This window comes from Microplitis demolitor, chromosome 2 (assembly GCF_026212275.2).
Source record: "Microplitis demolitor isolate Queensland-Clemson2020A chromosome 2, iyMicDemo2.1a, whole genome shotgun sequence".
Classification (NCBI taxonomy): Eukaryota; Metazoa; Arthropoda; class Insecta; order Hymenoptera; family Braconidae; genus Microplitis; species Microplitis demolitor.
Genome location: NC_068546.1, coordinates 17,713,391 through 17,729,537, shown reverse-complemented (window position 1 = coordinate 17,729,537; position 16,147 = coordinate 17,713,391). Strand labels below are relative to the sequence as shown.

Below are 16,147 nucleotides of genomic sequence, written 5' to 3'. Positions count from 1 at the left end.
AATTTTTAATACTGAATATCGAATCGAATATATATAAAATATCTCGAATATATTTTATCAACTATCGATATTCTAGTTTTTCAAGAATAAAAATAAAAATGGTCGTTGTTTTGCAATAAGTACCCAATGACATTTGATTAAAAAAAATGTTTCCGCGATATAAATTACATTTGTCAATTAATATAAATAATAAAAATTAATATATCAATAAATATAACATTTAATTTTTATTAATTACTAATGTAATTGATAAATTAAATAATTCTGAGTATATTTATCAGAATAACCAATAACTTAAAAATACACTACGTTGCGTGGTTACTAAAATACAACTGACATTTATAATAGATTTTTACAATGGTTTCACTAGTAACTAATAATGTTACAATTTTTTAAGAAAACAGGTAATTATAACTAATAAACTACTTATTAAATATATAAATAATAAAAAAATAAATATTGATTTATTAACCTCAATTCAAAACGTCAATAATTTGTTATTTTTTGTTTGAAATGAAAATATAATCAGGTAGAGACAGATTAAAATCTCAAAGCTCACCAGCAAAGTCAACGAGCTCAGATAAATCATTTACTGATGGTTTAATAAATTTGACAACAACATCGACATCATCAACATCAACTTCATTAGTATCAACATCTATTTTATCAAGACCATTAGCGTCACGTAGCCTTGAAGAAGAGGAAGTGGATGATGATGAAGAAATACGTGATAGTTTAATAACAGAAATTTCATCAGCACGATCACGTTTATCTAAAACATTAATTGAAATTCTTGATGACAAAGATGGACTTGGTTATTTTATACAATTTATGGAAAGCCGTGGTAAATTAGCGTTGATTAAATATTGGATGGAAGTTGAATTTGTACGTGAAACATCTCATAAATATATTATTGCAAATAATATTAATTTAAATGGCAAGTCTCCGGCTGATAATAATGATGATTGCTTAGAAGATAAATGGAATGGTGATAGTAATATTAAAGATGATCATAAGGATAATGATAATGTTATTGCCAATAATGGTTACAAAAATAATTACCAACGACCAAAGACTAGACTATTAGAAAAATCAATGGTACATTGTAAAAGTACTGGTAATGATGGTGATAATGGTAGTGGTGAAATGTCAAGTGTTTTTCAGGATGCATTGAAAATTTATAAAAAATATATTCTTAAAGATCATTTGAGATTGGGAGAGCTGACAATTGAATTCAAAGCGGAAATGGAAGAAGCTGCTGGTAATTTAAATGTTGTGATGCTTATAAAGGGTTTATTGTTGGCGCAAAAAATTGTTTATAAAGTTTTAGAAGATGAGTAAGTACTTAAAATAAAATTTTGTTTTACTTAAATAATTTATTTAATTTGTTTTAAAATTTTTTTTAGATATATCAACGATTTTTTACGAAGTAAATTTCATTGCAAACATCAAATAGATGTTTTAACAAGCGGTGATGTCAAATTAGCCGATATATTATTCAACGAAACAGCATTTTTTTATTTTATGGAGGTAAATAAAATATATATCATTTTTTTAAACAGCATGTGACTGTGTAGTTTTATGATAAATATTTATATAAATTACAATATATAATGTTAAAAATTTCAATTACTCACTTAGCGTTATCAGATCAATAATTGAAATCAAAATTATCTAGGTAATAAAAAACTGTAGTTTTAGAATAATTATATTATAAATTACTTGTATTTGGTAAAGAATTATTAATTGATATTAATTCGTTATATTGTTAATTTTATACTTTTTAGTCACTTACTAATTAATCTATTTTATATATTTTTGTATCTTAATTATTTAAATTGCCAGTAACTTCGACGGGGTATCTTATCAGTACTATTAAAATTGTTTAATTATTATTTTTAAATATTGTTTTCGTTTAAGCGGTGATTATCTCGTTGTTATTAATTAAAATATTCAAATAGTAACAATTTTTTCAAGTGTTTCATGTTTAAAGTACGTAATACTACATCATAAAATCATTCGTTCTGGTCTATTCGATCTTAAGGAGATTCGACCGAATCTAATCTAAAAAGGATTTTCCAACTTTAAGATTTGAAACTTAGTATACATGTAAAGAAGTACTTTATCTATGTATTCTCAAAATTTGAATATGATCCACCGTCTAGTTTAAAAAAAAAAAAAAGATTTGAAAATGACGTTTTTAGAGTTCTTATACACAGGCTCTTATGGCGGACAAGCTCCCGTCATGACTTATTCGATTATTTTCATTATTAACCTCCCAAGTTTAAGAAATAAAAAACCACATGCCATAAACTTGAATATTTTTGAAATATGATAAGATTTTAACAATATAGTGTTACCGTTGTAATTATTTAAATAATTCAAGTTAAATTTTATTATTTAATCTCATTTATCAACAAAGATACACATTATTGAGGGCTTTGCAACGTCGCAGAAGCAGCTGAGAGAAAAAACAAAGATAGAAATACATTAATAAGAGAGACGAGATTAGAAATAAATTTTTCCCGCGTTAATTTGAATATCGATGTGTAAGAAGTTAGAACGCGCTGTTGCCAAATCTTTTTAATAAATCATATGAGTCAAAAATAACCAAGTAATTTCATTACTTTCTTTAACTGAATAAGTAATAAATATTAATTTATGAATTCGTTATGTTATTATAAATTAAAATAATGAATATTCATAACTATTAGGAGAATTTAGCAAACAAAAAAATCCAAACATTACTTTGACTCACTAGTATCGGCGAACCTCCTTAATGGTTTTCTCTGCCAGTATATCGTAAAAATGACCAATCACAGAAAAGGAACGAATTAGGTTAAGAAAAAATGAAGTTCTAGATCTTTGAAACAATCACGATAAACTAAATTTAGAAATTAAAAAACTATTTAAATTAAATAAATTGAAAAATTATTCACGTCTTGTCAACAATTATAATGTAGACCTAAGATATTAACGCAATTTATGTAATTTAAATTAATGACTTTACATAATCAATTATTTTATAATAATTTTTATAAATAAATTATGTATAATAACTAGGGTGTTAAAAAAAATTTTTTTTTTCTTATCGTCTCAAAAGTTAGTTATAGATATGAAAAAAATTCTCCCAAAAGAGTCGCACGAAATCTCAATTCTACCAAGAGTTGAACGAATATTCATATTCCCATTCAAATTGCACGTAAAAATTTGTTTTTTTTTTTTTTTGTTTTTTTAAAATAAAATTATTAAAAAATTGTTTTTTTCAAAAATAGAAGTACATGGTATTGTAGGAAATTAAATTTTCTACAAAAAAACTTCTGAGTGTTTTCTTCGAAGAACTAACAGAAAAAAATCGGTCTGTCGGTTGACCCTGCGGGCCAGCCCCAAAACTTCCCGCCTATTTCGAGCTCATTGAGCTTAGAAAATTGTTGTAGATACATTTTCTCTTCGAGCTCGAAAATACTTTTGTATGCCTTTGTTTTCGAAAGAAAACGTTTTTTACGATTTTTTTTCAAACGATATCTCTCGAACGAATAAACCGATTAAGACGTTCAAGGCGACAATCGACATGTTTTATTGAGTTCTATAACTGATCAGATTTTTGAATTGATTCATCAAGTCGTTTTTGAAATACTTTCAAAATACTAAAAAAAAAATCGGTCTGTCGGTTGACCCTGCGGGCCAGCCCCAAAACTTCCCGCTGTTTTCGACCTCAAAGAGCTCGAAAACATTAGTGTAGATATATTTTCGAGCTCTTCGAGCTCGAAAATGCTATCACAGGCAATTGTTTTTTTATGATCTTTTCAAGCTCTAACAAGTTACCTGTTATGCTGAAGTTTGAAAATTTAAGAATCGAAAATCATCAATGAAGCGGTTTTTAAAATTTAGTTCCTGATTTTGTTCAGTAAAATAAGTGTATTGAGGCAGAAATCAATGTCGGGGATCAAAATCAAGATTTAAATAAATTTTGACTCATGTAAGAAACAATAAAATATGAAATATCCGATAAAAATATTAAAAACTACGTTTTATCGATTTTTTCGTTGATAATATGATTTAAACCAAAAACCAAGTTCGATGACATTATATGATCAAAAGAAACCATAAAAAAAGATGAGTTGGTATGATATCAGGCACATTTTAGTACGTTATATTATGATTTATCCGGAAAAAATAACATAAAATGTTATTTTTTTAACATTTCAACGCCGATATCTTTTGAACTAATCAATCGATTTTGATAGTTGACGTGGCAATCGGCGCGTTTTATTGAATTCTAGAGCTGATTAAAATTTGAAATCGATCGCGTCAGTCGTTTCGAAAATATTTAGAAAAAACCGTTTTTCACCATTTCTTTCTCCCGCGATAACTCTCGAACGAATTATCTGATTTTGATGTTTGAGGTGGGAATCGACGCGTTTTATTGAATACTAGAGCTGATTAGATTTTGAAGTCGATCGTATAAGTCGTTTTTGAGAAATCAATAAAAAACTAAAAAAAAAATTTTTTTTTTTTTCGTAATTCGCCAATATTTTCGAGTCTATTCGATCAAATAATCTGAAATTTTCAGGAAAGTTGACTATGTATAGAAATTTTAACTAAATTAAAAAAAAAATCTTTTATGTTTCTTTTTAATTATTTTGGCGACGCAGAGATTATCAGATATGCGAACGATTGAATTCCTAATCGAAACGGAAATTTTTAATTAAAAAAAACACTAGACTTATTAATGACCGCACCCGCTTTAGTAGGATTCGAACCCGGGTCCTTCCGAACGAGAGACCGACGCTTTGACGACTAGACTATACGACCGACAGTTACAACAACGTTTAGTTGTCCTACGTAAGGTTCAAAGAATACAATCATTTTCAAAAAAGCAAAATATAATCATCAATATGCTGTTAGTAATATAAAAAAAATTTCCTATTTTTTTAACACTACAACAGCTTGTTTATAAGTAATTGTAATAGTTAGCTAAATTCTTATATATATGTAATAAGCTATATAATAATAAGCTATATATATATATATATATATATATAAGCTATGTATAGCCATACATGGCCATATATGGTCATATATAGCCATGTCTGGTCATATATAACTATGTCTGGCCAATTTTCAGACATGGCCATGCATGGAACATTCATACATGGCCATGTATGATTCATTTTTCACGGAAACTTTTTTAATACAGTCATGCATGGCCATACATGAACCATACGAGGCCATGTATGGCCATGCACGACTGTATTAAAAAAGTTTGTACGCCCATGTATGGCCATACATGCTTCATATATGAGCCATATAGGTCATGCATGACCATGTATGATTCATTTTTTACGGCAACTTTTTTAATACCGTCATGCAAGACCATACATGAACCATACAAGGCCATGTATGGCCATGCATGACTGTGTTAAAAAAGTTTGTATGCCCATGTATGGCCATATATCCTCCATGTATGGTCATATATGCTCCATGTATTGCCATATATGCTTCATATATGAGCCATATACGGCCATGCATGGCCATGTATGATTCATTTTTCATGGGTATAAAAAACAAAAAAAAATTTTTTTTTACATAATTCAAATGAGAAAATTAATATTGGTTGAGCTTTCAGCAGTATTGAGCTTTCAAGCTACTCTTTTGGGAGGATTTTTCTAATACCTAAAACTAACTTTTAAGACCATAAGACTTGAAAAAAAAAAAAAAAAAATAATATTTTTTTAAACACCCTAATAATAACTTATATTATCAAAATTATCTTTAAATTTTCTGGTTTAGTTTATGGAACTAGAAAATAAACGTGAGTTACTAGATTTCTGGATGTCTGCGATAAATTACAAGCAGAATCTTTTATCAAAAACAAGTACTGACCCAAAGGAAGCGCAAGCAGACGCTCTTATAATATATGAAAAGTAAAACAATTTTTTTTTCTTTATAAACAGATAAATAATAAATTAAATACTCATTTAATATTATTTAACTAGGTATTTTAGTCTTCAAGCTACAATGCCACTGGGTTTCACAGATAAAATACGATTTTTAATAGAACAAAATATATGTTGCGAAGGTGACGATGGTCCACAACCAGATTGTTTTGATAAACCAAGTATAATTGTATATAATTTTTTAAGTAAAGTAAGTTTTACATTACATTCACCATCATAAGTATAATTATTGCCACTAGTTGATAAAAAAATAAAATAATAGTCACAATGATAAACTTATCTTGCAGCATTATCTACCTGCCTTCTTATCTTCCCAATTGTATTACAAATACTTATCTGAGTTGATCAGCACAATTCAAAGTGGCGCTTGTGCCTCTCACTCTCATCAACGTTTGAAGAGAGCAGGTAAAAATATACATTAATCATTTTTTATTTAATTGGTAACCAATAACATTCAAGATTTACACAAAAACAAAGCAAATAATTAGTTAGTGATAAAAAAAAATGATTTTATCAACAAACTACAAATCTTTTTATTTTTTATGAATTATTAATTTATAATTATAATATTTATTTAAAATAATATATTATTTTAGAGTCTGATTGTAGCAGCGAAGTGAGTATTTTTAGTCTAGGAACACACGATACAACACAAATGAGTAATAATGACGATGATAATCGTTCATCGCGTGATAATAAAATGAATTGTAGTTTGAATATTGATACCCGGCAACTTTATGACCCCGATTCACTTTGGAAACGTCATAAGTATAGGTAATTTTATTTAAGTTTTTTTATTTTCTTAAATTTAAATAATCATTTTAATTTTTAGTAATTATTTTTCTTAGTTTAAGCGTGGGATATGTTGATAGTATGGGACGATTTGTCACTGAAATAGAAAGGGATCCTCATCGTAAATACGGTAAATTTATAAATTTATTTAAATTATCAACCTTCGAGAGCATTATATTGATTTTTTTGACTTACTTATTATTAAATAAAATACTATTTTTAGAATCGCGATTATCACGAGCAGTTAAGAGACTTATCCATATGGAAGAAGATAAGGTAAATTTATTTATTATTATTTAATCATAGAGTCAACCTGAGTACAAAAGTCTTTCTCGAAAAACAATATTGAGACAATCCTTATATTATTTTTTTATTTTCACATAAACTAGTAATCAATAGACGGTTTAAAATCTGGAAATGCTCAATTGGCTGGTAAAGAATAACCTGATCATGTTCTTAAGCCGGGATTCTTATTACTCAGACTCGAAGTTACTCGGGTTGACTGTACTAATAATTGTTTATTATTATAAATAATTGAGTAATCATTTTAAATAATAGGCTAAAGAAGAATTAGCATGGAAAATAGCTGAGATGATTGTACGTGAAATAACGTCACTTACTTTGGGTGTATCAGAACTTCCTTCTTGAATTTAATTTATTTATTAAAAAAGTTCTTTTTAAATATTAAATCTTGATTTATTGAGATTTTTTGCTGCCGTTACTAAAAAATACGAGACTATTCTCGTGCCAAAATTAATCATCGACTTTTAAATTTGATACTAAAAAAAATTGTATTATTTTATTTATATTTAAATTTTACGATCTATTTAAGTGAGATTATTGCATAGTATTTTTTAATATTTTTTGAATACTTTTAATGACAGTTATTATTACATTTAATTATCATTAATATTATTATTACTTTTATTATCATTGATTATTATTTAATACAATATTTTAATTTTATAAATATTTTTTTTTATTAGTGGCATTATTATTTTATTAATAAAATTATTTTTTTAACACTAAAATATTCTTCCAATCAAGTAATCCATGACTTCGATTATAATTTTTTTTTTATCTTACACTACAATTAAATGTAAATAATTTTGTGCGCGACTTATGGATATAATTGATAATTATTATTAAAAGAAAAAGTTAGATATATTATTAATCATAATTAATTAAAAATGAATATCTTACAAAACGAGTACGGTATTTAATGAAATTAATAAAAGATATTATTTTTTAAATGATAAAATAAGGTAAATTTGTTGTCGATATTTATCTGGATGTATTAATGTATTAATCCGAAGGTGCTAACTAAATTAATTTAAATTCATAAAATAAAACAAAAAAAACTTGCAACCAATTGAGTGAGAAAAAATTTAAAACTAAAAAATATCAATAAAAAAAAATTTAATTAATATTGTTTCATATTTGTATGCGAATGACTGAATGTTGTTTAAAAATAAAACAATGGTCTACGTACCTGTACAGTAAAAAAATAAATATAAATAAACTTAAATGTTAATGATCATTTAAATTAATAAATAAATTTTTTAATAATCAGTCTATGTATTAATAATCAGGATGAGCCATTAATGCATTCATATTGTGGCGTGATATTTAATAATGGCGACACTTCATCTAAATCTTCACTATCATTCAATTTATTATTTGTATATAATTGATGTAATTTTTTCCACCATGAAAAAAATTTTTCACGTTTACCCCATCGTTGATATACTAGCGCATTAAAAAATGCTTGCAGTGGATTTGTTACAGCCTAAAATAGTAATTGATATTTATTATTTTATGAAATAAAATTAACTTATCGGGTTTAATATTTTTTGAATTAAAAGAATCACAATAAAATATAATTCTAGTCAATGAAAAAATATTTTAAGGGTATAAGTTAGAAAAAATTTAAAAGAAATGTTGACTTGGATAATTGTTCCTGAGTTTCAGTATTTTTAAATTATGTAACAATTTTAATTTTAATTTTTGATTCCATAATTTTTTTTTAACAACCCTAATGGCCAAGGTGAACATTTGCTAACTTAGCGGATCCGAATACGGTAAATTACGGCAAGTTACGGTAATACACAGTAATTTACTGTGAATTACGGTATACACTTTAATTAATGCAGTTTTTACAGTGCAATACTTTACTTTACAGTAAAATGCCTCAGACTTGTAATTTTACGGCAACTTATCGTTCTTTTACCGAAAATTTACGGTAAGTAAAATACCACAATTCTTCCAAATACCGTAAGTTATGGCAAATTACGATAATCACCGTAATTCGGATCTGCCAGGGAGTTGACTTTGCTAACAAAGTTACAAATTGTTAACTTGAACTTAACATAAACTCAATAAATGATCATCTCAGTCAATAGGGGAACCTTTAAAACATTATTACTTAAATAACCTTACCATAATATACCATAAGGCAATGATAACTTTAACGGGTAAGTGAAACCAAAGTGTCCATAAAAGTATTCCATTAATCAAATTAGGTACCCAACAAATATAATAAACTAAATTAATCATCGCAAATTTAACTTGAATTGTTTGGACGAGTTTACGTTCGCGTCCAGTCATCTGTGCCATACTACATATAACAGCATTTTGTAAATCTTTTGTTGACGATATATATAGAACTGGATTAACAATCATTACAATACCCAGCAATAAATAAGTAACACAATAATTTGGTAGAATCCGTAAAATAGCCGCTGTCATTGTTACTGATTCATGACAACTGTAAAAAAATTTTATTTATGATTAATTTATTAAACTATTTTATAATAATTAATATTTATTTTACTAATGCGTCAACTAACTTAGCTTTAGGAATATAAAGAATTGTTAATCCGAATGTTGTTAATACGGCGGGTAAAATCCATGAAGCTGCATGATACCATCCATATTTACTCGGTCGTTCGCTGAGTAATAATTTCATATCAATCGCATAACACATTGTCCATATCCATGTTGACATATAAAAGTATTGAGTCCATGCCTAAAATACTTAATAATCATGACAATCATTTTGTTTTTATTTTTTATTTTTTTTCTTATAAATATTTCTAAAATAAATAAATATACTTACCGATGACAATGCGCAAAGTATAACACTTGTGGTGTCATTCGTTGGCATGATTGGTTTATAGTTTATCCATAACGCTGAGCGAATGAATATTCCTAATTTAAAATTATTTATTATGTGAAATTGATAATTAAAATAATTTTCGGGATTATTTTTAAACCAGTAAAGATTAAAATTTTAAGCCCCTGCTTGTAGTTTTTATTGTATCGCTCAGATTTTCGTCAGTCCGCCGTAAAATTTTATAAATATCCAATTTTTTTAAACCGGAAAAGTTGATTTTTTTCAAGTATTGATTTTATTTATATAAATTAAATTAATTTGATTTAAAATAAACTTATTTTAATTAATCACCTAATGATGCAAATAAATCAGCAACAGCAAGCCAAACAATTATTCGTCGACTTCTTGATAAAGAAAAATTTTGCCAACGATATTCTTCTTTAGGCAATATCTAAATTAAATTATTATTTATAATTTATTAATTAATATGTTTTCTTAATTTATTATTGGTAAATTATGGATTGTACCTGATAAATTGCACCAAATATTCCTATAACTGAAGAAAATAAACACACAGTATTATAAATGTCTGTATTAAATTCTTGCATTATGATGATAGCAATATCGGTATTGTTGTTATGTCGACAACAGAAGGTTTGAATTGTTGGATCAGCCATTTTTTTTTTAAATTATCAACTGAACATTCACTGAACAGAAGTAAAAAAAAAAAAAAAAAAAAAAAAAAAACGAACACTAATTTTGTCACATAAACTAACGTAGACCTTAAAATATTTTCTTGATCTGATGAAATTAATATAAGACAAGACCACTTTTATGATAAACAGAACAGAGCAATGATAACGTTATTGATAAGAAATGACGAGAAACTCTAGTATATAATTGTAGAAAAATATATTTATTGATTACTACATTAACAATGATATAAATATTTTATATGTGAGATGTCATTGTGTGATGTGTAATTAAATAATTGTCTATAGAATACATAACAACCGGTTTCAGTTGGGGATAGTAATTTAAGCACATTCACATTTAAAACTCGTAAACTAATACATATTTATGAGCTTAACGTTATACATGTGTTTATTAAACCGGACTCACAAGATATATTATCTTACCTTGAAGCCCCACAAGATCATGATCGATCGATTGTCTGTCTTTTCATAAAGGATTTAATCATTTTATTATTTTCCTTATCTTAAAATCGATCTATTACATAATTTAATTTTGATTAATTGTTTATTTTTTATTATTTTTGATTCGTAATTAACAATTGATCTTTATAAATTAATATAACACCGAATATTTTTAATATTAAAAAAATGAGCAAAGTTATATTTTTTTTATTTAAACAAGTACAAAAAAAATTGTTTTTTTTTTTTACTTAATTATTAATAATAATTTTTAATATTAATTATAATTTAAAAAATACAAACAATTTTTGAATTAACTAAATAATAGAATATTAAAAAATTTGAGAAATACTTAAAATTAAAGTAAAGGATAAAACGGATAATTTAAGAAAAAAATTTCGTTTAATTTACTTTCACTCAATCGCTGAATATTATTTTATTTTTATGAGAACCCACCATTAAAAAAAATCTAAATTTGAGATAAAATAGACCATCGAAAAAAAATTAGATTTAAAAGAATTTTTTTTTTTTCCAAATTACCATTTACATTCGACCTTTTATACATATTATATATGTTTAAAATGTGAAAAAGTTAATTTGAAAATATTATTGTTAAAAGAAAAGTTTCAATTAAATTGTTACAAAATAATTATTTAAAACCGTTTTAAAGTTTAACAATTTTTCGATTAAATTTTAAGCTTTTGCCCCTCTTAAATTTATTTTTTATAAAATTTTTAGGAACTCTTATTTTTACCTTTTTCCTTACAGTAATCATTTTTATTTGATTCATATCAATATTCACATTTATACTTATAAATACGTTGCTTTCAATTACTTTTTTTCTCCTAATATAGCAAATTACTTAGTCATTGAATACCGGTTTATAATTATTATAATTTATTGAATTCAGTTGGCCACACAGAAATATTTATAGAAAATAATAAAGAAAGTGAACAGGAAAAAAAACACCCAAAATTTCCTTAGAAATTAAAAATGAAAGAAAAATGTAATTAATTAATTAATTTCAAATAAAATTCATTATGATTTATTATATTAAACATCCCATCGTACGTTATTACATTAAAAATATATTTTAGATTTAATTACTGAGATTATAATTTAAAAATTACAATTTATATAACAAATCGATTGAAATACATTGTGATAAAATTAAACATTTAACATCTGAATTGTGCATAACACACAGTAAGTACACTACTAAACTACTAAATATTGTTTCTGTGAGATTAATTTAAATTTACGTAAACATTTCAAAGAGGAGTTCTCCATCGTCCGTTAACAAAACGTTTATTACGTACTTTTGGATTTGTAGGTACTGCAATTATATTTCTTTTTGTTCTTCGTTTGGGCTTAGATTCTTGATCGATATCCTTACTGTTATCCTCGTCCTCACCCTTATCTTCTGTATCGTCTGCATGAGTACTTGAGTTCCCACTTTCTTTTAAATTTTCTTCGATAGAAATCACTTCCATATTGAATAAAATAAAAAAAACGTTTTTTTCTCAATAACTTTTCAGCTGATTACTTTTTATTTGCATTAACTAATTACGTCTTATCTGATTTGTTAAAAAAAGAGATTATTTTAATCTTATCTTTAATTTAAAATACTAAAATTTTATGAATCGACTTCTTACCGTGAGCTTAAATAATCATTCTATCTATCTTCGACGGTGTCTTGTAATAAACTGACGTTTTGATATTCTTATATGAATGTGCTTATGTGAATTCGAATAAGCATATGAAATAAAAGACTAATAGACTATTAACATTTAAAAACTCTGCTAATTGATTATTGATTATCACCTTTATTTATTTTTTACAACGGATTTCTACATTGTCCATTTTTGTCCATGCATTTAGGTTTGCGAGGAGCATCAATAATACTTCTTTTACTTCTTTTCTTTTGACCTTCATCAGTTATATCTTCCTGATTAATTTCTACATATGGATTACCAGGACATGAATCTTGTGGTTTATTTTCTTGACAATCTTTACTTGATTCAAAAATTTTTTCACACGTTTCCATAGTTATGATTATAATTTTATAAAATTTTATTTTATAACTATTCACTTTTTATTAAATTATTGATAATTTAAGTAAGTAATAACCAAAAATTCAAGTTAATATTATTTTTAAAGAAGAAATCGTTAGATAACTATCATGTTTGATGTTTGAATTTTAACTGACTTGTTAAATCACTATCTTCCAAAAGGTAAGAGAGATTTTGTGATTTCACAATGAGTTATTTACTTAAATTTTATTATTATTATAGTTATTATTATTATTATTATTATTATTATTATTATTATTATTATTATTACTATTATTATTATTATTAATATTATTATTGATCAACTCATAAGTAGAAAAAAAAATATTTTATGATTTATGGAGTAATAAATTTAATATTTTGAATTAGTAGTTATATAATTAACATATTAATTTATTTTTTTTAATATTTTTTATTTTCAAAGGGCCGCCGTTATTATTTACTCATCAAAATAGATACTAAAATATTACACAACTTTTTTTATTACATATTTCATTTTACCGTGAAATTTAGACAGTAATCGGTTTAACTTTAATGATAATTTGTATGCTACAAAATTACAATCTCTGAATCTTCAAAATCACTTAATTGTAAAAAAAACTCTTGCGTCATGATTTGTATGAATATTATTTTTAAAATAATTAATAGTCTAGTCTTTGCTACAATCTTAAGAACATATATATGGCTGTATATTAGGGTGGTTCGTTTCAGAGCAATATTTTTTTTTTTCAAGGTGCTGACTTGAAATCTGGTAGAATATGTAGAAAAAAAAATTTGGTCAAAATTTGAGCCCTTAACTACTATTTTTAGTGGTCGCCAATTCATTTGCCAGTTTTCCCATTTTAATAACATACAAAAATCATTTTTTTACATTTTTCTTCACCATAACCTGTGAAGAAATTTTTTTTCTACTTAGATCATAATTTATTCTTATAGAGCATAAAATTCTTTAAATAAAAATATGTCACGAAAAAATTGTCTGACGAATATTTTTATTACGTAATTAGTCCGGAATGTACTTTATATGAAAATTTATCTTTAATTAGATTCAAGGGCTAAATTATTGACTCTATGAACAAAAGTCAAATGACAATTTTGTAGGGCTCATTGAGCTTAACAAATTTGTTGTATAAGACTCAATTTTGTTATCAATAGCTCAACAGTTGTGAGCTATTTAATATAAATTTCAAGTATAATATAATAAATATAATATACACTGAAAAAAAAGTTTTCTACGCTGCACGATCCGTTGTATCGTGAACCGCGTATCGCTATAATCATGCAACGAATCCTGATCAACGCCAAACTATATTATAACATCAACGATTTAAATACGAACATGAACTATACTTAAGATCCTAACATCAGGGATATAAAGTTTCGTAATTATTACACTACTTTTTTTACGAGACACTATTTAATAAATAGTTCCTAAAGCGATTCAACTGTATTGTAAATATACTGGTCCGTACTGCTACCGTGAGCGAACGAATCGCGAAAATAACGAAACGAATCCTGACGGTCACGATCGAGGCTTGAAGCGCCAGTCATCGGCGTCAGTTTCTAACCTCATTTGTTGTTTATTGAAAAATATTTATTGTTGTTTATCATTTATAATTATATAAACATGGATGATTGGGTGAAAAATAGACCGTGTTTTGGTGTAATTAAATTTATTTTCATAGAAAATAATACCATTTTTTTCATATGTGAAAAACTTATAACTGTCTTCGACAACCATGTACATGCCAATAAGATAATTAAGTTCTTAAATGAACACGCTCTTGTAAGATATGAAGATTTATGTGATTCATATCCAACTGGCTTAATAAAACAAAAAGATATGTTTTATATTTTACCTTTGTAAATATACAAAGTACCTGCAATTATTTGTAAAAAAAATAAAATTTGCAGAACTTTTATCAAAAATATTTCCTCTAAAAAAAAAATATCATAATTATTAATAATTTAATGTTATGTTTATAAGATTCTTTTAAATAAACTATAAACTCTTTATCTTATTTTCATTTAAATGATTATTATCAAGTATCTTTACTTTAATAAAATGCTTATGTACTATCACATTCTGTTTTTATTTCCCCTAAATCTCTACTTCGAGGAAATACATTATAGTTATAACTTGAATTTTAAATTGAGTTATTATTTTTTATTAAAATCATATTCTATAATTATTAATACTTAATTTTTGGAGAATTAATAAAATAATAAAATCGTGCTTTTCTTGGTTCCACATTTTCCTTAGACAATATTGTATATTGTTAAATGAAAAGTACTCATTAATAATTTTTTTGCATAACATTGTAACAAGATGTTTATTTGCTGTGACAGGTAGAGGTTAGGTCTTCTGTTTTGATTCATGAGACACGAAATATAATTTATCTAAAAAACTTTACAACAATTTTCGTACTAACTAAACATTGTAACTGGATAAAATATTTAAAACATGGCTTGATAACATAATTCATTATTTAAAACATAAATAATAAATTATGCAAAGTCAGTTTCTCCGATACTGCTAGCTGTACGATTCAATAGATCGCTAAATTAGCGAAACTGGATAGTGACCATAGCGATTCACGTTTACGATTCGTAGATCGTGCTAGGAGCGACACCATTTCAGGATCCGGTGTTCCGTAAAGTGTGTATAGTGACAGTAGCGATACTGGATCGTGCGGCGTAGAAAACTTTTTTTTCAGTGTAATTGCGTAATAAAAATATTCGTTAGATATTTTTTCGTGACAGACTTTTTTTTAGAGAATTTTATGCTCTATGAGAATAAATTATGATCTAAGTAGAAGAAAAATTTCTTTACAGGTTGCGGTAAAGAAAAGTGTAAAAAAATGATTTTTGTATGTTATTAAAATGGGAAAACTGGCAAATGAATTGGCGACCACTAAAAATAGTACTTAAGGGCTCAAATTTTGACCAAATTTTTTTTTCTACATATTCTACCAGATTTCGAGTCAGCACCTTGAAAAAAAAAAGATTGCTCTGAAACGAACCACCCTACTGTATATAGCCGTACATAGTCCA

General features: G+C 25.9%; 3 protein-coding genes across 5 annotated transcripts in view; 1 reads left to right on the top strand and 2 right to left on the bottom strand.

The window, feature by feature from the left end:
* LOC103568686 (kelch domain-containing protein 10 homolog) overlaps positions 1-648 on the bottom strand; it is a 29,170-nt gene extending 28,522 nt beyond the window's left edge. Inside the window, exon 1 of the mRNA XM_053736885.1 lies at positions 560-648. The gene's annotated coding sequence lies outside the window, so the exon portion shown is untranslated. The remainder of the gene's footprint in view (positions 1-559) is intronic.
* Positions 114-7,601, top strand: LOC103578437 (A-kinase anchor protein 10, mitochondrial). Of its 2 annotated transcripts, XM_014441090.2 has the most exons (11): positions 114-404; positions 530-1,117; positions 1,202-1,337; positions 1,407-1,530; positions 5,794-5,927; positions 6,000-6,150; positions 6,248-6,365; positions 6,557-6,734; positions 6,809-6,882; positions 6,976-7,028; positions 7,311-7,601. In XM_014441090.2, exons 1-11 carry the CDS (start codon positions 380-382, stop codon positions 7,398-7,400), a joined length of 1,671 nt encoding a protein of 556 aa, XP_014296576.1. In that variant the 5' UTR covers positions 114-379; the 3' UTR covers positions 7,401-7,601. The 2 variants fall into 2 exon arrangements, with proteins under 2 accessions (XP_014296576.1, XP_014296575.1); XM_014441089.2 differs by having other exon boundaries at positions 530-1,337.
* A 139-nt stretch (positions 7,602-7,740) lies between these two features.
* Positions 7,741-10,584, bottom strand: LOC103578438 (G-protein coupled receptor 143). Of its 2 annotated transcripts, XR_008403323.1 has the most exons (7): positions 10,395-10,584; positions 10,219-10,318; positions 9,871-9,962; positions 9,602-9,780; positions 9,192-9,519; positions 8,245-8,541; positions 7,741-8,146 (listed from the first exon to the last, which is right to left on the bottom strand). XR_008403323.1 is itself a non-coding variant. In XM_053736890.1 (6 exons), exons 1-6 carry the CDS (start codon positions 10,542-10,544, stop codon positions 8,341-8,343), a joined length of 1,050 nt encoding a protein of 349 aa, XP_053592865.1. In that variant the 5' UTR covers positions 10,545-10,584; the 3' UTR covers positions 7,741-8,340. The 2 variants fall into 2 exon arrangements, 1 of the variants encoding a protein (XP_053592865.1); XM_053736890.1 differs by having other exon boundaries at positions 7,741-8,541.
* Positions 10,585-16,147: the final 5,563 nt, after the last annotated feature.

What these genes read in the sequence shown, in the direction of transcription:
- LOC103578437 (XM_014441089.2), top strand. Translation starts at nt 380, where the DNA reads ATGTTACAATTTTTTAAGAAAACAG. An exon ending in TATAAAGTTTTAGAAGATGA is followed by an intron (nt 1,338 to 1,406) that starts GTAAGTACTTAA and finishes AATTTTTTTTAG; the next exon opens with ATATATCAACGATTTTTTAC. An exon ending in TCCATATGGAAGAAGATAAG is followed by an intron (nt 7,029 to 7,310) that starts GTAAATTTATTT and finishes TTTAAATAATAG; the next exon opens with GCTAAAGAAGAATTAGCATG.
- LOC103578438 (XM_053736890.1), bottom strand. Translation starts at nt 10,544, where the DNA reads ATGGCTGATCCAACAATTCAAACCTTCTGTTGTCGACATAACAACAAT. An exon ending in TGATTTATTTGCATCATTAG is followed by an intron (nt 9,963 to 10,218) that starts GTGATTAATTAA and finishes ATTTTAAATTAG; the next exon opens with GAATATTCATTCGCTCAGCG. An exon ending in TTGCCTTATGGTATATTATG is followed by an intron (nt 8,542 to 9,191) that starts GTAAGGTTATTT and finishes TTACTATTTTAG; the next exon opens with GCTGTAACAAATCCACTGCA.